The sequence below is a fragment of the Rhinoderma darwinii genome, chromosome 2, assembly GCF_050947455.1.
Source record: "Rhinoderma darwinii isolate aRhiDar2 chromosome 2, aRhiDar2.hap1, whole genome shotgun sequence".
Classification (NCBI taxonomy): Eukaryota; Metazoa; Chordata; class Amphibia; order Anura; family Rhinodermatidae; genus Rhinoderma; species Rhinoderma darwinii.
The window spans coordinates 402928243-402951609 of record NC_134688.1 but is presented as its reverse complement, the minus strand read 5'-3'; the positions used below and the strand labels follow the sequence as shown (position 1 = coordinate 402951609).

The following is a 23367-nucleotide window of genomic DNA, read 5'->3' as shown; positions in this document are numbered from 1 at the left end:
CAAGAGTAGTGAACGAGCCGAGTCAAACCAGGAGTGTACGAGGTACCAAACGCAGAGCAGGAGAGTAGTCAGTAAGCCAGGGTCAATATGAAGCAGGGTCAAATAGATCAAGAAGCTGATGCAGGGCCAGGAAACTAAACGAGAAGAATCACAAGCAAGGAGGAACAGGAAAGGCAGGTATAAATAGACAGAGTGTTTGCAGGTATAAATAGACGCTCGTGTGAATCCGGCCTAAGAGGCCAATAATTTGAATAGGATATAAGAAAGGTCCAGAGGTCTGAATTTCTGTACCAAGGCCTCCACCCATGATGAGAGCAGGAGCTCCAGAGTCACAACAGTCCATCAATGACAGATGCTCTTTATATATGCAAGGATATATGAAGGCAAATATTTACTTGCTATGGGTTACAGCATATGTGCAGTTTGCAACATCTCTTAACCCCTTAAGGACTGAAGCATTTTTCATTTTTATGTTTTCGTTTTTCACTCGTGTTCCAAGAGCCATAGCTTTTTTTATTTTTCCGTCAATGGAGTGGTGTGAGGGCTTATTTTTTGCGCGAGGAGTTGTAGTTTCTAATGGCACCATTTAAAGTACCATATAATGTACTGGGAAACTGAATTTTTTTTATTTGCGGGCTGAAATTGGGAAAAAACTGTGATTGTTTATTTGATTTTCGTTTTACGGCTTTCACCGTGCGGTAAAAACGACAACTTAACTTTATTCTGCGGCTCAATATGATTATGGTTATACCAAATTTATATAGGTTTTTTTAACTCCTTAGTGACCACTAATACGCCTTTTTACGTCGGTCACTAATGGGCTTTAGGCTAGGCTGACGCCTTTTCACGTCAGCCTAGTCTAAGTCCTGCACGGGTCTCCCGTGCAGGCAGGAGCCGGGGCTCTGCTGTCTGATGACAGCTGAGGTCCTGCTCCAACGCCCGCGATCGAAGTTTACTTCGATCGCGTCCGTTTAACCCGTTAAATGCCGCCGTCAATAGCGACCGCGGCATTTAACTTTGTTTACAGAGGGAGTGCGCTCCCTCTGTCACCCATCGGCGGCCCGCGATTGATAAAAGCCCCCAGGTCTGCCCTGGACATATTCCTGTTAGGACGCGCCGGAGGCACGTCCTAACAGATTGCCTGTCAGATTTACACTTACAGGCAATAATGCTCTGGTATACGAAGTATACCAGAGCATTATAGCAGTGATCGGAACATCGCACAGTAAAGTCCCCTAGTGGGACTAATAAAATAAGTCACCAATGTGAAATAAAGATTATTAATAAAAAGTACAGTAAAAAAATAAATAAAACTATTTTTTTCAATAAAAAGTGGTTTTATTTAGTAAAAGTGTAAAAAAAAAAAAACAGTACACATATGTGGTATCGCCGCGACCGTAATAACTCCATTAATAAAGTTAATATGTAATTTAAACCGCAAAGTGAACACCGTAAAAAAAAACCGCAAAAAACCATGGCGAAATTGCAATTTTTTTCCATTGCCCCCCAAAAAAGTCATAATAAAAATGAATCAATAAGTCCCATGCACCCCAAAACAGTACCATTCAAAACTACGTCTTGTCCCGCAGAAAACAAGCCCAAAAAATCACTACATTGATGGAAAAATAAAAAAATTACGGCTCTTGGAAAGCGACGATGCAAAAACAAATAATTTTAGTTCAAAAGAGTTTTTATTGTGCAAAAGTCGTAAAACATAAAAAAACCTCTACATATGTGGTATCGCCGTAATCATACCGACCCATAGAATAAAGGTAACATGTTATTTACGTCGCATAGTGAACGGCGTCAATTTAAAAACGCATAGAAAAATGGCGGAATTTCAGTTTTTTTTTATAATCCCCCCACAAAAAGGTTAATAAAAGTTAATATAAAAATTATATGTACCCAAAAATGGTGCCATTAAAAAGCACAACTAATCCCGCAAAAAACAAGTCCTCATACAGCTATGTAGACAAAAAAATAAGAACGTTATAGCTCTTTGAATGCGACTATAGAAAAACGAATAAAATAGCTTGGTCATTAGGGCCTAAAATGGGCTGGTCACTAAGGGGTTAATATATATTATTACTTTAAAAAAACAAAAGACTTTTTGTTAAAAAAAATGTTTTTTTGATCCACCGCATTCTGAGAGCCATAACTTTTTTTTTTCCGTGGATTGAGTGGTGTGGGGGCTTATTTTTTGCAGGACGAGCTTTAGTTTTTATTGGTACAATTTTTTGGTACGTACAACTTTTTGATCACTTTTTACAAAAAAAATTTTTGCGAGCAAAGGTGACCAAAAAACAGCAATTTTGGCGGTTTAAATTTTTGTTTTTTTTACTGCGCTCACTGTGCGAGTTAAATAATGGTATATTGTAATAGTTCAAACTTTTACGGATGCAGCGATACCTATTTTGTTTCTTTTTTACATTACTTAAGAAAAAATGGGAAAAGGATTTTTTTTGAACATTTAATTATTTTTTTTTCACTACTAATAACTTTATTAAACTTTTTTTTACACCATTTATTAGTCCCCCTAGGGTACATGAACCAGTGATCGTTAGATCGTAAAACACAGATGACACCTGGAGGGTATGGAGGGCGCTCAGCCCATGAGCGACCCCCCCCCCATAAAGACACTTGTCACGTACATGTATGTGATAATGCGTCAAGGGGTTAATATATCATTATCAATTCTACATCACTATATATACACTACCGTTCAAAAGTTTGGGGTCACCCAGACAATTTTGTGTTTTCCATGAAAACTCCCACTTATATTTATCAAATGAGTTGCAAAATGACTAGAAAATATAGTCAAGACATTGACAAGGTTAGAAATAATGATTTTTATTTGAAATAATAATTTTCTCCTTCCAACTTTGCTTTCGTCAAAGAATGCTCCATTTGCAGCAATTACAGCATTGCAGACCTTTGGCATTCTAGCTGTTAATTTGCTGAGGTAATCGGGAGAAATTTCACCCCATGCTTCCAGAAGCCCCTCCCACAAGTTGGATTGGCTTGATGGGCAGTTCTTGCGTACCATACGGTTAAGCTGCTCCCACAACAGCTCTATGGGGTTGAGATCTGGTGACTGCGCTGGCCACTCCATTACAGATAGAATACCAGCTGCCTGCTTCTTCCCTAAATAGTTCTTGCATAATTTGGAGGTGTGCTTTGGGTCATTGTCCTGTTGTAGGATGAAATTGGCTCCAATCAAGCGCTGTCCACAGGGTATGGCATGGCGTTGCAAAATGGAGTGATAGCCTTCCTTATTCAAAATCCCTTTCACCTTGTACAAATCTCCCACTTTACCAGCACCAAAGCAACCCCAGACCATCACATTACCTCCACCATGCTTGACAGATGGCGTCAGGCACTCATCCAGCATCTTTTCAGTTGTTCTGCGTCTCACAAATATTCTTCTGTGTGATCCAAACACCTCAAACTTCGATTCGTCTGTCCATAATACTTTTTCCAATCTTCCTCTGTCCAATGTCTGTGTGCTTTTGCCCATATTAATCTTTTCCTTTTATTAGCCAGTCTCAGATATGGCTTTTTCTTTGCCACTCTGCCCTGAAGGCCAGCATCCCGGAGTCGCCTCTTCACTGTAGAAGTTGACACTGACGTTTTGCGGGTACTATTTAATGAAGCTGCCAGTTGAGGACCTGTGAGGCGTCTATTTCTCAATTTAGAGACTCTAATGTACTTGTCTTGTTGCTCAGTTGTGCAGCGGGGCCTCCCACTTCTCTTTCTACTCTGGTTAGAGCCTGTGTGTGCTGTCCTCTGAAGGGAGTAGTACACACCGTTGTAGGAAATCTTCAGTTTCTTGGCAATTTCTCGCATGGAATAGCCTTCATTTCTAAGAACAAGAATAGACTGTCGAGTTTCACATGAAAGCTCTTTTTCTAGCCATTTTGAGAGTTTAATTGAACCCACAAATGTAATGCTCCAGATTCTCAACTAGCTCAAGGGAAGGTCAGTTTTATAGCTCCTCTAAACAGCAAAACTGTTTACAGCGGTGCTAATATAATTGCACAAGGGTTTTCAAGTGTTTTCTAATCATCCATTAGCCTTCTAACACAGTTAGCAAACACAATGTACCATTAGAACACTTTAGTGATGGTTGCTGGAAATGGGCCTCTATACACCTATGTAGATATTGCTTTAAAAACCAGACGTTTGCAGCTAGAATAGTCATTTAGCACATTAACAATGTATAGAATGTATTTCTGATTAATTTAATGTTATCTTCATTGAAAAAAACTGTGCTTTTCTTTCAAAAATAAGGATATTTCTAAGTGACCCTAAACTTTTGAACAGTAGTGTATATATATATATATATATATATATATATATATATGGAATGCAGTAAAAAAAAAATGTTGACAGAAAACAGTTCTGTCGTGACCCTGCCCCGAGCTTTCATTTCTCTATATCTCCTGTGAGTGTACACAGATAAGCTGTGACAAACCACTCCTTCCTCTCTCTATATACAACACAGGGGAAGTGTTCACACACTGCTCATCTCAGCAACCCTTTAACTGCTTCACCGCCAAGGCACTTTTTATTTCAGAAAGCCTACACAGTGTTGAGGTTACCGCAGTGATCTAGATTCAGCTTCCTGGGCCCCATGGCAAGAAACAAGTCAGGTCTACCCCGCAACCACAACCCCCGCTAACACCAGACTTGTCAGTGGAACATTTTGTATGACAAACTTATCACAAGTATACATTATATGGTGATCATGTCCAGAAGGTGTCAATTCTGTATTTAATTTGCCTTGCGTAGCCCGCCACACACCATAAGTAGTTACATTTATGCTTAATACAAGAGGCATGGTTAAAAAGTATAAAGAATTGAATAATGAGAAAGAATATACATTTAAAATGAGATCATTTTTAATATCTGACTGAGATATGATTGTTTGACGTTAGAGATCCAATGCCTATAAAAGCCTTACTGATGGATTCTGATGACATGTCCCTGTGCCCCTGCAATAGCATCTATTAAAGAAGATAGTGATGAGTATGCTGTATTCTGAGCGCCCCTTCACCAGTGACTGGTGGGCTGCTGTGTATACATGTCAGTCACTGAGAGTGGCGAGGGGGCGAGAAGGAGGTGAGGGCAGCGCCCCCCTCATGAATACAGCGGACAGCAAAAAAAAGAAAAGGTACTCAATTAAATGTATGTACCGCCAATGTGCCAATGAAAAGTACAAGTTGTCTTGCAAAAAAATAGCTGCTGGTAAGATTTCTATGTCACCTCTGCGCTGGATTCTCAGCTACACTGTTCATTACCGCTGTATAATCTCCACCATGCTGCTGTAGCATCTATAAATGTGATGAATAGAGATAGGAGGGCAGGATGCTCCTCTTTGATGTATGCAGTCAGGTTGCGGCCACTAGCTTTGAGACAACTGAGAATCAAAGAAAGAGCCTGCAGAGGGGAAAACGGCTAAACAATGCCACATACAAGTCATATAAAGGCCATAAATAGTGTTATTCCTCATGTACACACATATGACATCTTATTCTGAAAATCTCCTGAAAAGTTAGGTACGTTCTAAGGCCTTCTAGGTTAGGATTTTGTCACCAATAAACACAATAAAAAACTGCTCCAAAAACTTAAAGACCGGTTACAAACAAAAACACATTTTGTGAGTATAGGCTGCTGATTTTAACCCCTTCCCGACATTTGACGTATCCATACGCCAAAGTCGGGTAGGGGAAGTATGGAGCGGGCTCACGGAGTGAACCCGCTCCATACGATGCGGGTGTCGGCTGTTTGTTACAGCCGACACTTCAGAGTAATGAGCAGCATCGCGCTCGAGCGCGATCCCGCTCGTTTAACTCGTTAAATGCCACGGTCAATAGCGACCGCAGCATTTAAATAGTTAGAAAGAGGGGGGCGACCCCCTCTAACAGCTCATCACGCCGCCCGCAACGCAATCGAGGGGGGGGGATGGTTGCTATGGCTGTCTGGGGGCCTAATGATAAAAAAAAAATATTAAAAGTTCAAAAAGCCCCCCTTTTTCCATTTTCCCCCTAGAGCATAGTAAAAAAATAAATAAATAAACATAATTGGTATCGCCGCGTCCGTAAAAGTCTGAACTATTACAATATATCATTATTTAACCAGCACGGTGAACAGCGTAAAAAAAAAAATGTAAACGCCATAATCTCTATTTTTTTGTCACCTCATCACCCACAAAAAATGAACTAAAAAGTGATCAAACCGTCGCATGTACCCCAAAATGGTATTATTAAAAACTACAGCTTATCCCACAAAAAATAAGCCCTCATACCACTTAATCGATGGAAAAATAAAAAAGTTATGGCTCTCGGAATTTGGCGACACAAAATAAATTTTCTTTTTTACACTTAGGTTTTTACTTGTAAGGCTGGGTTCACACGACCTATTTTCAGGCGTAAACGAGGCGTATTATGCCTCGTTTTACACCTGAAAATAGGGCTACAATACGTCGGCAAACATCTGCCCATTCATTTGAATGGGTTTGCCGACGTACTGTGCCGACGACCTGTAATTTACGCGTCGTCGTTTGACAGCTGTCAAACGACGACGCGTAAATTGACTGCCTCGGCAAAGAAGTGCAGGGCACTTCTTTGCAACGTAATTTGAGCTGTTCTTCATTGAACTCAATGAAGAGCAGCTCAAGATATACGAGAGTCACAGACGCCTCGTATATTACGAGGAGGAGCATTTACGGCTGAAACGACGCAGCTGTTTTCTTCTGAAAACAGTCTGTCATTTCAGCCATAAATGACAGCTAGCGTGTGAACATACCCTAAAAGTAGTAAAAAATAGAAAAAACTATATATATTTGGTCTCGGCGTAATCGTATTGACCCACAGAATAAAATTAACTTGTTGTTTTAATTGCACAGTGAATTCCGTAAAAACGGTGTGCAAAAAACCATGGAGGAATCGCTTTTTTAAAAATTTTCTACCCCACAAATAATTTTTTTCCCGTTTCCTAGTACATTATATGGCAAAATAAACTGTGCTACGAAAAACTACAACTCGTCCCGCAAAAATCAAGCCCTTATAGGACTATATCGGTGGAAAAATAAAGAAGTTATGGCTTTTGGAAGGTGGGAAAAACGAAAATGAAAATCTGAAAAAGGGCTGCGGCGGGAAGGGGTTAAAGCAACCAAAAAACCTAACCGAACCTAAACCCTTTGTGTGAATCCCATCCTAATCCTTCAGAGAGGCCATGAAAGTGGAATGGTTGTGAGTACAACCTCAGGGACCCCACTCAATTAGCAGAATAAAGGACAGAAATGGCAGAGCGGCAACAAAGAGTGTGTCTGTCTCTAAAGGACCCATCTATTTAATAGGAACTGTAACGCAGCCGTGTTCCCCACAGATTATAACTCTCGCTGGGGGCTCTCTTCTAACAAAAAAGGATTGTTAAAAGCAGACAACCCCTTTAATGCCAATCCCATCTCTCAGAATTTTTCCACAAATTCAGCGGATTTTGCAGAAAAATCCCCACAAATTTCACCCTATAACATTGATCGAGTGAAATCTGCGTTGAAAAAAAAGCATGATTTTTGCAACATAATGAGCATGCTGCGGATTTTAAAATCTTCAGCACGCTCTTTTTTTGTGCAGATTTTTTCTGCTCCATATGGATAAGGTTTACAAAACCCCATCCACATTGTACTGTTAATTAGTGCAGATTCCATAGGGTCTGAACTCAGCGCAAAGACTTTAGTTCTGATGGATTTGATTCATAAAGGGAATCGTCAAGTTGAACATGCTGTCCTATCGGAGGATAGAATGTTATAGAGAATAAGGAGCTGAGCAGATTGATATTTCGTTTTGTGCAAAAAGACGCAGTATTGCTTGTAATTCATTCATTTAACCCCTTGGCGTTGTATATTTTTACCATAAACGTACGGCGCAGGGATGATGACGCTTTAATTATTGAAGCGCCTAGTGCCTAGTGGCACTTTTTTTTTTTTTTTTTTTTTTTTAAGTTACATAAAATGTTTAGGAAAAAAAAAATCAAAAGTAGACAAAGGAACAAAACAAATCCTATTTTCTATTAAAAATTACAACTCACCCCACAAAAAAACAAGCCCTCATATGGCTATGTCAATGAAAAAATGTAAAAAATATGTCTTTTGGTGGCAGGGAGGAAAAAATGTAAATTAAAAAAGGAAAAATGTCTGCGGTGGCAAGGGGGTTAGGCCTATAGTGAGAGGGGCTTAAATCAATAAATGATCTTTTTGCACACAACTATATATGAATCTGCTCAGCTCCTCCTTCTACATAACATGCTGCCCACGATCTGACCGCATGTTCAACATGACAGGTTCCCTTTAATGGATTTCTACAGAGGCCTGACAGAGTCCCATTGACTTTAATGATATCCTTCATGTTCGTTTGCTCTACTAGGCAGAATAGTGTAGCAGAGTAAGGGTATGTTCACACGCACTAATTACGGATGTAATTCGGGCGTTTTTGCCACGAATTACGTCCGAAAATAGCGCCTCAATAGCGTTGACAAACATCTGCCCATTGAAAGCAATGGGCAGACGTTTGTCTGTTCACACGAGGCGTATATTTACGCGCCGCTGTCAAATGACGGCGTGTAAATAGACGCCCGCGTCAAAGAAGTGACCTGTCACTTCTTTGGCCGTAATTGGAGCCGTTATTCATTGACTCGAATGAATAGCAGCGCCAATTACGTCCGTACTGGACGCGGCGTTCAAGCGCCTGCACATGCCGTTACGGCTGAAATTACGGGCATTTTTTCAGGCTGAAACATCCCCGTAATTTCAGCCGTTACGGACGCTGTCGTGTGAACATACCCTAAGCGATTCGTCCATCGAAAACATGATGCAATGGAGGCTGAAACATGGAGGAAAAAAACTATTTCTTTATGTTTTATCCAGACAAAAATTCTAAAAACGAGTCAATCTTACACCTCTCATCTTTTTGGGCACTATACCAGAAAGCAGTGAAATGTGTTATTGATGTGTTCATTTTTTTTCTCCATCTTAAAAAGAGAAGATAAGCAGTAAACATCTATCCATGTCCCTGAGTGCAGCCTCGGCAACCAGAATGACAACACCTTTTTCTTACATGTCTTGCTGCCTTCAGAGCACAGTAAAGAAAAAAAAAAAAGTTATTCTTACAAAATTGTGACTCTTTTGTACTCCTTGAGATGCAGTTTTTGTCTTTCCGCGTAGTATAGCAGATACCTCTTTTTAAAGGGGTTGTCCGAGATTTAATGACTTTGTGTTAATGCTTGTAATTTATAAATGTAAATACATTTGTAATATACTTACGTTTTCCAAAGTGGCCCCGTTTCCAGATCCTGCCGTGGGGTACTTGACGGGTGACGTCACTCTCTGCACTGGCTCTGGCCGTTTTGTTGATCTTGAATTATTTTCCAGGTATACGACACGTCACTTGTGACGTGGTGTATATCGGCTTGTTCGGTTGTAATGCGCATGCGCGGCCCCTGCTGTTATCTCGAGAACAGCAGGGACCGAGAGAACAGCAGTGACAGTGCATGCGCATTACGGGCTGTTTAGCAGAACAAGCCGAGCCAAGCTGAGCATGTATCAATATACGATAAGAATTGTTAGGCCGGGTTCCCACGTAACGTAAACGTTGCAGAATTTCCACAATGGAATTGTGTGTGGAAATTCCGCGTGCATTTAAGTAGCAGCAAAATGGATGAGATTTAGAAAATCTCATGCCCATGCTGCTGAAAAAAAAGCTGCATAAACCTTAATTGACCTGCGGTGCGTAATTTAATTCCGCAGCATGTCAATTTATGCTGCGTTTTTGTTGATTTTCCGTTGCGGGTTCTCCCTATTGAATTCAATGGGGATGCAAAACCTGCAACAGAAAGCCAAGTGTTGCGACTTTTGCGGCGTAATCGCAGCGGTTACACCGCAAAATCCGCAACTACAGAGAAAAAAAACATACTTACCCAGAATGCCCTCTTTCTTCCTGCAGTCCAGCCTTCTAAGATGACGTTTCATCCCAGGAGACCGGACTATGTGCAGAGAAGAGGGAGGGGGTAAGTATGAACGGTTTATTCTGCTGTGGAAATTCCATCTATAGGTAATGCCACACAGCCCCCTGTAGGTAATGCCACACAGCCCCCTGTAGGTAATGCCACACAGCCCCCCTGTAGGTAATGCCACACAGCCCCCCTGTAGGTAATGCCACACAGCTCCTGTGTAGGTAGTGCACCACAGCCCTCTTTTACATAGCACACCCACCCCCCCCATAGATGGCACCTCCCTGTAGATAGCGCCACTGTAGGGGACTGTTCCAGGAGAAGTCTGACTTCGACAATGCTGTGGCCGGGGATTTCGCTCCTACAGGGAGCAAAAAAATACCCTCGTCCTCCTCGCATGCACTTCGCACTGTGAGGAGGGGAAGAGGGCGAGCGGCAGAAAGCTCAGACGTCACTCGGATCACATCTATGTGGTAGACTTCTATGCGAGTCAGCCGCCAAAAAATCGGTTGTGTGAATAGCCCCTATTTTTCCTACTGCGGCCGTTTTTTGAACGGCCAGAAAACTCTGTCGTCTGAATAGGGGCTTAGAATAGATGTTTTAACCTCTTCCCTCCGCAGTCATTTTTCGTTTATTCTTCCGCACATTCTAAAAGTCATAACTAAAAAAAGCGATCACACGTTTCGATATCACGTGCGTCTGTAGCTTCCCTGATGTACAAGATAAACGTAGTTCATAAACGTGATGTGAAGATGCCTTAGATGCAGATGTTGCACGGGAGACAACCATCAGATGTAAAAGCCTCAGGGGCACAGGAGTTGGCGAGCTTCGAAAGTGGAGCTGCACTTGAACTGCGTATAGACTTTTGTATAGCAGGAAGTGCACTGCATCCAAAAGGACGTCAAGTTTTAAAAAGGGCAGCCATGACAGACACGACTGCTAGACCTCCTCTTAGTATAAGTGCAAATTATGCATATTATGATACAGATTATAAATTTGCAGCAGCCATATTTCTGCAGTCAGTTGGCAGGGCTGACACCTACACGCTTCGGCTCCAGGATCTTTTACCACATGCACAACCCAAGTCCTATAACACGCTGTCATCACACCACGTGGTAGCTTAGACCACTAGCTGTACTGACAATAGAGTCCCTGGAGCTAGCATAGAGTGTCTTCCAGCTGGATACCATAGAGCCCGCTGCAGAACTTGTTTATACCACCTTTGATAGCGGTGACGTGTTTCCGGTTTATACAGCAATGGCGTTGGAAACCGTACCGAAAGATTTGAGGCATCTGAGAGCCTGTTTATTGTGTTCCGTGGTGAAGGTGAGCGGTTAGTGGGACCGGACGGCCGGTTTATAAAGACATACTTGTGTCGTGTGTAGGGACTGTGGAACGACTCATTCTGGAAGCGGTGTTCTGCTGAGACTTGTAGTTCGCTTCTATGCTGTGTGAATGCCGGCTCGGTTCTGTGCCGTTCTGCTGATGGTTAATAAGGAGCAACCACAGAACGTTTTCAAAATCCTGGAAAAAATGTATTTACGGAAGGATAATTCCTCTAAATGGCGTTTACCATTTAAAGGAGTATTCCAGGTCTAAAACATTGATGGCCTATTTATTTTTTTTATTTATTTTTTTACTCAATACATTTTTATTAAATTGATAGAGGATCATAAATACAAAACATGGAGTACATGAATGAGTAACTCATCTTTACATTAGGCTACGTTCACACCTGTACTCGTATTAGCGTTGTTCATCTCTGTCATAGGAACGGAATAACGAAGATAATGGAGTGCTGGGTAAGTGACGGGCACTATGGGCGCCTGACGAACCCATTGTCTTTATCATCAGGTTTCCATCGTGGTTGCCGTTATTTTGACACGAGTTTCCGACCAGATTTTATTGCAGAAATTCTCTAGCGTTTTTGCACGAGAAACTGATCTGCTGCAGATTAAGAATTTGCACCGCAAGTCAATCTCTGCACTTTATTTTTTTTTTGCTGCATATTTTTTCCACAGATTTGTTAAAATCTCATCCACTTTTTCCGCAATAAAATCTGTTGTGAAAAATCTGCATATAATCCGCCCCGTGTGCACATACACTAATGGCGCGCCTCTCAGCAGTTCTGTCTTATTTCTCCCTGTCAAAGTGGTGGAACTCTGAAAGACCCCATTATAGTAAATGTGGTTAGTCAGGTGTCATTAGTGTCCATTGTGTGACGGAACCAGCAATTTTAATAGAAACTGACAATGGTGTGAACAGATTCTTAGATCACACTTGACATTTAGATATTGACATTTTCACAACATGGGGAAGAAAGGGAGTTCTGAAGAGCACATCCATTAAAGGATAGATCAGATATAATCTCAATCTACCAGATTGATATACCAGTATAAATTACTAATGCATAGAAACATTGTCAGACAGATCGTGCCTGGTACCGTTTGTTTGAATCGTTGGCGAGAGTCGGACCCTGTGGTTTGTCAGGCAATGGCAACTGTAGTTTGGGTTTTTTTTTTTTTGTTTTTTTTTTTCTTTCCTGATCTTTAGTACATTAGTAAGGCCTCATTCACACGACAGGGTTTCCCGTCCGGGTGCCGGCCGTTCATAAATCGGCCGGCACCCGGCTGCATTAGGAATAATAGACCCCTAATGGGGCTATTCACACACCCGATTTTTTGACGGCCGGGAAAACCGGCCGTCAAAAAATAGGACATGCTCTATTTTCGGCCGGGTACCCGGCTGCCCGGCTCCCATAGAAGTCTATGGGGCCGGATAATACACGGCCATCACCGGAATGTGTCCCGAGTGATGGCTGGGTTTTCCGTGGCTTGCGCTCTATCTCCTCCTCCTCACAGCGCAGAGTGCATGTGAGGAGGAGTTGATGCCATTCGGACGAATGGCTGTACACTGTGTGGCAGGGCCGGGGTGTACAGCAGGTGGAGGGAGCGCTGCGCTGGCTCCCTTCTGCTTGTTAAAAGCGCCCTGGCCCGGCGACACCTTCCATGGCGCCACTAGCAGCTGCTACTACTGTAGCGACGCCACTATAGCAGAGCGGGGAGGTATCTCCCCGCTCTGCTATGTGCTAGCCCCACTTTAGCTCCTTGAAGGAGCGGAATCCCCGTGTTTTCGGGGATTCCGCTCCTGGACAGAGCGCTTGATGTCTCTGTCCATAACTGGGCAGTGACATCAGGGGAAACTCCTGAAGCAGAATCCCCAAACACATGGGGATTCCCCTTCAGGAGTTGCCGCTGATGTCACTGTCCAGATCTGCCCGGCCCGGATGCAAAACTTTATGCAAACCGGCCGGGCAAAATGGCCGATTTTATAGGCCGGGGCTCGGGCGGGACCCGGTCGTGTGAGGGGCTATTCCTATTTGAAGAACATACCCAAAGGCCAGAATCAGATGGTATGTGTTAGGAAGTTGCACTCCATGTCCAGATTTAGCATCTCGGCATCATTATCTCGGTTTACTTCAGCACGTAAGAGTGCACTTCTCAAAAGCCCCACAGGCCAAGGGTGTTTATTAAAATGGTGCTCCGGAGGCAGTTGGTAAGACGAGTCGCAACTTTCTAACAAGACATGTCGTATACTGTCCTTGTTTTACATCGGTTCCTGGCCCATAAGAGCTATTCCAGTAATATTAGAAATTTGACCGATCATTTACTATAGTCTGGAGCACGGTTTCCACACGTAATGTGTTCACAGATTTGTCATGTTCTTAACTATGTTTTAATTCTTTCTGCAGACTATTGACCAGTTTGAGTATGATGGCTGCGATAACTGTGATTCATACTTACAGATGAAGGGCAACAGGGAGATGGTGTATGACTGTACAAGCTCCTCGTTTGATGGGTATGTTTCTTGAATGTCTTTGTATTATCATATTCTTAATTTATAAGCATAAGGAGGTTTTTGACTATCACTGCTTATATCCCAATAACAATTTTTTTTTTTGTATGGCTGACATTTTTTTATGGAACTTAAGCGTGGTGCTTATAACTTGGTTCTCCAGCGAGAGAGACGCAAATTTGGGAACACTGCATGGTCTATACCCCTCCCCCTCCCCCTCCCAAAATAGTGTCTGATCCCTCAAACTTATACATTTCCTGTGTCGAATTTACTTTAATGAGGCTAAGCTGTAGTACCAGGTCTGGATAAGCCGATGTGCCTGTGTAAACAGTGAGATGGACACGGCAGTAACTGGAGCACCAAGACCCGACAAGGGCCTGGGTATAGGCCATCGGTATTTAAGTCCCAGAAAACCCATTTAAAGGAACATGTAACTAGGTTTCGAGCCACTAAACCAGCATGTCATTATGCAGCTGGGGTTTAGTGTTTCAAATAAGCCCAAGTCAAAGCTGACAGTTTCGGCAATAGTTAAAGAACATACACGTTAGCGAGATAAGACCAGCGGTGTTGGATCCATTTGCATTACACAGCTAAGGCCGATGAGCATGCACTGTGAATGTGCAGTGAAGCATAGTGTACTGTCCTCGGCTTCATCTGTGACACGCTCATGCGCCCATCGCCGCTGGACTCCTCTCGCTAAATTCTAAGTTCTTTAACTATTGCCAGAACTCCAGATTTTTGACGCGGGCAGTTTTGGAGCGCTAAACCCCAGCTGAATATTGACATGCTGGTGATCTAGGGACAGGTTCCCTTTAATATAAAACAGTTACAGAGAAGGACCTCTCTGTGATTCTCTAAAAATGGTGAACTGAGGAACAAAGACTCGTATTTCTTCCTTTGCGGCATCCAGATGTTACTGTAGCATCTGTCAGAATTTTAAAGAAAAACTCCCCCCTAACTCTTTGAGTATACTAAAACCGTATGAACTCTTGCTTTTATTGTTTTTACAGGATTGTTGCTATGATGAGTCCTGATGATAGTTGGGTGTCCAAGTGGCAGAGAATAAGTAAGTATGGTAATACATCTACTAGAAGCTAGGGATAAACTGCTCAAAGGTATTGAAAGGTTTCTGTGGATATCCGCCTCTACTCTCTACATTCAACCGTACCATCCCCTCTATTAGGCCTCATTCACACAGCAGTATTTTGATCAGTATTTTGCATCAGTATTTGTACGCCAAAACCAGGAGTGGGAAATAAAGAGAAAGTATAATAGAAAGATTTCTACCTTTTTTCGTGTTTTGAATCCACTCCTGGTTTTGTCTTACAAACATGGATGTAACATACTAAGCAAAACACATCAATGTAAAAGTGCCTGAGGACATGTCATACAGTGGCAGGACCTACCGCCTTTAAGTCAGAACCAAGCGACTGTAAAGAGCAGCTTCCGCTCCTGAGGCCTTGTATTACATTTCATTTGAATGTGTGCCATCTAATAAAAATGCAGCCACGAGTTTGGACAGAAATGGCATGGCAACAAATGTTTTTGCAGCTTTCGTTAGCTGCTATTGGCAGGATTTCCCTTGCGCTATTTTTTATAAATTTCCCCCGCTGTTTGAACCCAGTACTTTAGGTCTCATGCACAGGGCTACGCAGTGTGCATGGACTCTGCATGGCAACACAAGGGTCTATTTGTCACCGTATGGTGCCTCTTTGAGAATCCATTCATAAAACTGTATCTAATGGAGCATTCCACAAATCTTTTTTTTTTTTCTTTTTTTTTTCACCTTTTCTTAAATCTGAGGCACAGGATGGTATAGTATGAGCACAAAACAGTGTATGGGTGCCGTATTATGGCTCCGTACAATACAGATCCATAATACAGCTGCATGCAAAGCCGTTACTTACCTGGTAATTGGGTGGTGAATCACGTGACTAACTTGTGAAATTTGTTGAACAATTTTTTTCCAATTCGTTATGAGATAATAATAAAAATATATATTGATATTCATCTTAATCAAAGGTTGTGGGGCGCCTTTTTGTACTTGGGGAGATGTCGCTATCTGATTAACTCGGTGACTTCACTGCACGTCATGCGGATTCTATGTGCTGTCGTCCGGCGTCCTTTAGAGCTGCCCGCTGGTCCTTTCACTGGCGACTTATGTACTTATTTTACTTTTCATACTGAGCAATCAGTGCTGTAGAGGCGTTATCGCAACCTCTGATGGCTAATGTTCTGAGCTGTCTAACAACCGTATGTAAGCAGCCGTGTTTTGTTATCTCACTCACATTTATGTATTCAACATTTATGTAATTTTATGTTGTCAGACTTGGAAACCACTCCTTTTGAACAAATGTGCATCAGAATATAAATCCAAATGTTAAAATTAAATGTGTGCGTATTAAAAGGATTGTCTCATGAATACAACCCCTGTCTATATGCCCCGTTTGGACATGTGGACGTCCGTTCACCCCTCTATGAGCCAAAACACAGACCTGCTCTGTAAGGTTACATTCACATGTAGTGGAATTTCTACCGATTTTGTGTCTGGATTTGCGGGCAGAAAATCCGCAGCAGAATACTGTAGCAGCAACGTGGATAAGATTTGTGTAAATCTCATCCATTGAGAAATTGACCTTCGATGTAGTTTTTTTTAAGTCCGCAGCATGTAAATTTCTGCTGCAGAGTGGTCACGTATTTGTCGCAGATTTTCCCCAATTAATTAGATGGTATAAGTCAATCTGCAAAAAACTCCAATTGTTGCGGATCTGCAGCAATGTCTGCAAGTAAAAAAAATACTATTTTTAGTTTAAGATAAAAAAAAAATACTACTCCCCTCCCCTGTCGCTTTTGTAGGGGTGTCCCTGGTCCCCCGCTGGATCACTGACGAGACGTTCCCATGACTCCTGGCCTATAACTTGATAATCTGGTTCTACTTCGAGTTGCTGTATCCTATTTTGACTAGACTGACAGGATTAGATATAAATGTATTAATATTCTTATCAAACCCCAAAGAACAGACCTATAATGATGAATAATTTTATACCCTTTAAATATATTTATAACTTCGTAACCTAAAGCTGAATGTAGGAGTAACTTATGAGACTTATAAAGTTTTCAGTAGTTGTGCGCACATTTGCAACTATTCTTTTACAAGTTATGTTTAATGGCAAAGGTGATAGTTTCTCTACCTAAATGTATTTATCCATATCTAATATTGCAGTCTGAGGTGGGAATGTGAGGCTGAGATCTCTGCTCTCCAACACACTCTGGATTTGAGCTGTATATCTCAAAGTCAGGACCCACTATGCTTGCTGTCATTGAGCAGCTGACGGCTCTAATACACTGCACTACGCGTGTAGTGCAGTGTATTAGAATTGCGATCAGGGCCTCCTGCCTTCAAGTCCTTAGTGCGATCAGGGCCTCCTGCCTTCAAGTCCTTAGTGCGATCAGGGCCTCCTGCCTTCAAGTCCTTAGTGCGATCAGGGCCTCCTGCCTTCAAGTCCTTAGTGCGATCAGGGCCTCCTGCCTTCAAGTCCTTAGTGCGATCAGGGCCTCCTGCTTTCAAGTCCTTAGTGCGATCAGGGCCTCCTGCCTTCAAGTCCTTAGTGCGATCAGGGCCTCCTGCCTTCAAGTCCTTAGTGCGATCAGGGCCTCCTGCCTTCAAGTCCTTAGTGCGATCAGGGCCTCCTGCCTTCAAGTCCTTAGTGCGATCAGGGCCTCCTGCCTTCAAGTCCTTAGGGCGATCAGGGCCTCCTGCCTTCAAGTCCTTAGTGCGATCAGGGCCTCCTGCCTTCAAGTCCTTAGTGCGATCAGGGCCTCCTGCCTTCAAGTCCTTAGTGCGATCAGGGCCTCCTGCCTTCAAGTCCTTAGTGCGATCAGGGCCTCCTGCCTTCAAGTCCTTTGTCCTTAGTGGGACAAAATAAAAAAGTTGTGTAAAAAGAAAAGCTTAAAAGTAATAATCCCCCTTTTTCCCGTATCAGTCCTTTTTATTATTAATAAAATAAATAAACTATACATAATTGGTATCGCTGCGTCCGTAACGGCCTGAACTACAAAGGTATTTTATTTATCCCGCGCGGTGAAAGCTATAAAAGAAAAGGATAAACCATACCAGAATCCGTTTTTTTGGTCACTTCACCTCCCAAAAAATTGAATAAAAAGAGATCAATAAATTACATGTACCTAAAAATGGTAGTGATCGAAACTACAGTTCGTTGCGTAAAAAACAAGTCCTCACACAGCTTTCTTGATGAAAAAATAAAAAAACTTATGGCTCTTAGAATAAGGAAAAACAAAAAGTAAAATGATTATTTATAACGTATTTTATTGTGCAAACGTCATAAGACATAAAAAAAAACCCTATAAACATATGGTATCGCCAAAATTGTATCGCCCCACGGAATACAGTATATATGTCATAGTGCACGGTGAACTCTGTAAAAAAAAAAAATATATATATATAAAACAATAGTATAATTGCTGTTTTTTAGTCACCACGCCTCCTAAAAAATAGAATAAAAACTGATCAAAAAGTCGCATGCGCCCCATGAAAACTGCAATAAATTCCTCAAGGCGTCAAGTTTCCAAAATGGGGTCATGTTTAAGGGGTTTCCCCTGTACTGGTACCTCAGAAGCTCTGCAAATGCGACATGGCACCTAGAAACCAATCCAGCAAAATCTACATGACAAATAGCGCTCCTGCCTTTCTGAGCCCTGCCATTTGTCCAACCAGCAGTTTATGTCCACATATGCGGTATTGCCGTAATCGGGAGAAATTGATTTACATATGTTGCGTGCTTTTTCTCCTGTATCCCTTGTCAAAATTAAAAATGTGTACCTTTTATTGTAAAAATTTGATTTTCAATTGCACAGCATAATTCCACAAAATGTAGCAAAAAAACCTGTGATGTCTAAATGCTCACTATACCCCTCAATAAGTTCCTTGAGAGGTGTAGTTTGCCAAATAGGGTCACTTTTGGGGGGTTTCCACTGTTTTGGCACCACAAGACCTCTTCAAACCGGACATGGTGCCTAATAAAAAGGTTTCAAAATCCACTAGGTGCTCCTTTGCCTCTGAGGCCGGTGCTTCAGTCCATTACCACGCTAGGGCCACATGTGGGATATTTCTAAAAATTGCAGAATCTGGGCAATAAATATTGCCTTGCGTTTCTCTGGTAAAACCTTCTGTGTTAAAGAAAAAATGAATAAAAAGGATTTTCTGACAAAAAAAATAAAGTTCTAAATTTCACCTCCTACTTTGCTTTAAATTCCTGTGAAACGCATGAAGGGTTAAGAATCTTTCTAAATGCTGTTTTGAATACTTTGAGGGGTCTAGTTTCTAAAATGGGGTGTTTTATGGGGGTTTCTAAGAGAAGGTACTCAAAGCCACTTCACAACTGAACTGGTACCTAAAAAAAAAAAAAGAGGCTTTTGAAATTTTATTCAAAATATTTGAAATTGCTGCTTATTTTCTAAACCTTGTAACGTCCCAGAAAAATAAAAGAATGTTCAAAAACGTTAGCATTACCCACTGATCTACTGATGGTTTTCTTTCTGTGCCACTCAGCTAACTTCAAACCCGGGGTGTATGCCGTATCTGTCACAGGGCGACTTCCTCAAGGTAAATGTTTGGCATCTTAACCCTTTGTATAATTTTAGGCTTGTTAATATTTACTAGTGCTGTTTTACATGCAGTAAATCATTGTTGCTTTATTATCTAGACATATCAGAGATGATTAATAAATCTCATCTGGCACTTTCATTGGTGCTCTGAACCATAAAGCTTTCACTTTCACAAAGCTCACAAAATCATTTACAATTTGCCATTATTCTATTCATAAATGTGACCAGTTGCTCCTTTTGTGCCATTAATGTATAATTATAAATAAACTGTCAATGTTAATGCATTGCATGTAAATGGAACACAGTATTGTTATATATTCCTTATAGTGGCGGTACTGTTTATGGGCAGCACAGTATGGCAGTAGGTCTGCTACACTATTCGCCCAAACGGCACATAAGATATTGTGCCATTTGTCTAGTAGCAGCTAGCAAAGAATGGTTCTGAATCTGCTGTGGTCATGAGGAGCACTCCTCCGCCCCTCAGCAGTGATTGATGGCTGCCATGTATACAGGGCAGGCACTTCTGAGGGGTGCTGTGGGGGCACTTCCCTCATGAACACTGCAGACTAACTATCAGCCCGCTGTTTCTTTATTCGGCTCCATTAGCCAAACCGCTCAATATTTTCACGGCATTTAGGCTCATTTCTACTTCAGAAAAGGTTAAAACCCTCCGCCTTCTAGTATATTGCACAGTAAGGTGGATTCGTTACGTATACTACTTCGACTTGGTAGAACCCAGTGACATCACTAGTGCACTCCATGATTAATCGCATTCAAGTTACCAATTAGTGCGGATATGTGCAATATTGTAATGGCCTCTATAACCGCCTATAAAATGGTTTGTGTGTTTATGCATTTAAAAGTATGTTCGGAAATTGCTATTAGAGCAGTTTTCTAATATACACGGGTAGAGGTGCTGCATTTGAGAACTTTCATTATTCAATGTATGGGGAGCTGCAGGAATTCAAAATTCAGCTTCCCGTGCCGACTACAGACTGCTGTAAAGTCATGGTGTTGTCTAAAGCCAAAGAACTTAAGATTTGGCCATTATGCAAATGTTTATCAGGAATGGGGCACACACAAATATATTTCACATGATACCAGTAGAGCAGATTTCTGTCAGACACACCAAATGTTTCTAGCACCATAGATGTAACTATTGCAGAACTGTTTGAGCCGTTAATGATAGTTGTTACGTCTACGGGCAGCTATAGTTAGATATTGTCAATTATGCGCCATCCCATATGGGCACTTGCCATCATGTAATAGGAGCTCTCGCACAGTCTTCTTACTATTCTGTGCATACTTGGGGTTAGTTTTCGTTCTAGAGGGGGGGGGGGATTGGTCACTTTCTGTAATATGAGGAATCTATTTGTCTGTCACCTGCACCCTCGCTTTTTTACAGGTATTGTACGTGAGCTGAAGAGCCGCGGCGTGGTTTACAAATCCAGAGACACTGCCATTAAGACGTGACTGCAAAAGAAGGGCTGGAGCAGAGATTGGGTTGATGTCTATGTCTTGTCTTCCGTTGGTTTTATTTTCCTGTTATGTTGCTGAAACTGTGGTTTCCTTGCAGTTGGGGGAGGGTTGTGCCACCGAGTACACCACATATACAGGCACTTTATGTCTTTGTCCCTACATCAGACAAATAGAAACCAGAAGAGAGTTGTGGGGATGTTTTGTACAGTTAATGTTTGATGAAGAAAAAAAAAATAACAATAAAGATGTTCCATATTTCTTTTGCGGGTTGTTGTTTTTTTTTGTTTTTTTTAAAATGTCCAATTTTGAGATTCTTGTCATTGTCCGTGCCAACTTGCTGGATAAAATTGCAGAGACCTGCATGACTGCCTCTTTCCGGAGCCTAATAGACCGTTACGTGCTGTTTTAAAATAACTAGTAAGTGTGAAACTGTACAGCAACACCACAGTTCGCTCTTAACCCCTTCCCTACCACATGGACGTCACAAGTCGTAATCTACTAGTGCTGTGGAAAGGAAGTGGCTAACAGTTAATATGAGCTAAATTGAAAGAGCACCGTTACTGAAAACATAAACTCTCTCACCCGAAATAGCACAGAGCCAACTGTATGTGCGTGAATACGTTTATATACCCACACATGCCTAGATGTTTTAATATCCTTAGTCCCGTCTTTATTTCTGTTACAGTATTTAGATCGCTTTATTTACATGAAGCTAAATTTATAGGAGTTTAGAAAGGGTTACATTTCAATGCGCCTTGTATTTCCATATATGGATACAACAGCTTCTCTTAAACTGGCGGCCCAAAAACCAGCAAGTCGTAATAAGGTTTGTCACTTCCTGTGTGGTCAGGCGGGAGGCAGAGGAGAAGTTTCTCAGCGCGAGGGGGCAGGAAACGAGCTCTACCGAGTCTGCAGTCAACATTCGGACTATCTCTACAATCATTACATGCAGAACTGGTCACTTCTCAGTCAGCTACTTTCTGTCACTTCATGTGTTCATATTACAGTTTGTTGTGTGACTACATTTAATTATATAATCAGCCTTATTACTGATCTACCCAAGGAACCAGTTTATTAGATGGTAAAGTCATATAATGTAGTGACCCTGTTAAGGTGTGTACAGACGTGGCACGATTCCATGGCGTACTTTTTATTTCTTTGGTTTCTATAGCTTTTTAGTTTACTTCGTGCAGACGTTGCAGAGAACAACGGTATAGAAAATGGCTTGTGGTGCGGAATTTACATTCAGCAGTCTTCAGTCTGTTGTGGAGAAGCAGTGGATTTTTCCTTTGGATTTCAGGCTTTGCAATGCTTGCCACAAATTCGCTTCAGAATTCACCACGTCTAGATAAACCTTGACGTATGCACATTTTGCAGCATATTTGTTGTATAATTGCTGCAAATTTGTGGTAAAATCTGCAGCAGAAAATTTCTGCAACATCTGTACATCCCCCTTATCCATGAAGCTTGGTTTATTTAAAACAGAAGTGTAAAGAGCAGCACCCTCTAAAGGAAAGCAAAAATGAGACCGCTTAATGACCTGTTTATGTAGTGTAGATTCTGTTTCTTGGATTATTATTTTTTTTTTAAATAATTTATGGGGTAAATGCAATTTAAAGATTGTATACCAGACAGGGATGTAACGATCAGGGTAGCAAGCAATGCAACTGCTATGGGGAGATGAGGAAGGGTAAGAGAGACTCTGAATGTGCAAGGGAAAATATATGTAGAGATATTGCAGGACAGATGAACAAATACAAGGGACCAGAGATGACAACTCACCTTTAAAGAGGCTCTGTCACCAGATTTTGCAGCCCCTATCTGCTATTGCAGCAGATAGGCGCTGCTATGTAGATTACAGTAACGTTTTTATTTTTAAAAAACGAGCATTTTTGGCCAAGTTATGACAATTTTTGTATTTATGCAAATGAGGCTTGCAAAAGTCCAACTGGGCGTGTATTATGTGTGTACATCGGGGCGTGTTTACTTCTTTTACTAGCTGGGCGTTCTGACGAGAAGTATCATCCACTTCTCTTCAGAACGCCCAGCTTCTGGCGGTGCAGACACAGCAAGTTCTCGAGAGATCACGCTGTGACGTCACTCACTTCCTGCCCCAGGTCCTGCATCGTGTCAGACGAGCGAGGACACATCGGCACCAGAGGCTACAGTTGATTCTGCAGCAGCATCGGCGTTTGCAGGTAAGTCGATGTAGCTACTTACCTGCAAACGCTGATGCTGCTGCAGAATCAACTGTAGCCTCTGGGGCCGATGTAGCCGACACGATGCAGGACCTGGGGCAGGAAGTGAGTGACGTCACAGCGTGATCTCTCGAGAACACGCTGTGTGTCTGCACTGCCAGAAGCTGGGTGTTAACGAAGAGAAGTGGATGATGCTGATTCG

The 23367-nt window shown here is 41.8% G+C and overlaps 1 protein-coding gene across 3 annotated transcripts; it reads left to right on the top strand.

The window, feature by feature from the left end:
• The first annotated feature begins 11210 nt into the window (after positions 1–11210).
• SUPT4H1 (SPT4 homolog, DSIF elongation factor subunit) lies at positions 11211–21231 on the top strand. 3 transcript variants are annotated; one of them, XM_075854092.1, is made up of 6 exons: positions 11253–11334; positions 11780–11810; positions 13760–13866; positions 14874–14929; positions 19433–19486; positions 20894–21231. In XM_075854092.1, the coding sequence occupies exons 2-6, from the start codon at positions 11799–11801 to the stop codon at positions 20959–20961; spliced, it is 297 nt and encodes a 98-aa protein (XP_075710207.1). In that variant the 5' UTR covers positions 11253–11334; positions 11780–11798; the 3' UTR covers positions 20962–21231. The 3 variants fall into 3 exon arrangements, with proteins under 3 accessions (XP_075710206.1, XP_075710205.1, XP_075710207.1); XM_075854091.1 differs by lacking the exon at positions 11780–11810 and having other exon boundaries at positions 11211–11334; positions 13814–13866; XM_075854090.1 differs by lacking the exon at positions 11780–11810 and having other exon boundaries at positions 11218–11334.
• Positions 21232–23367: the final 2136 nt, after the last annotated feature.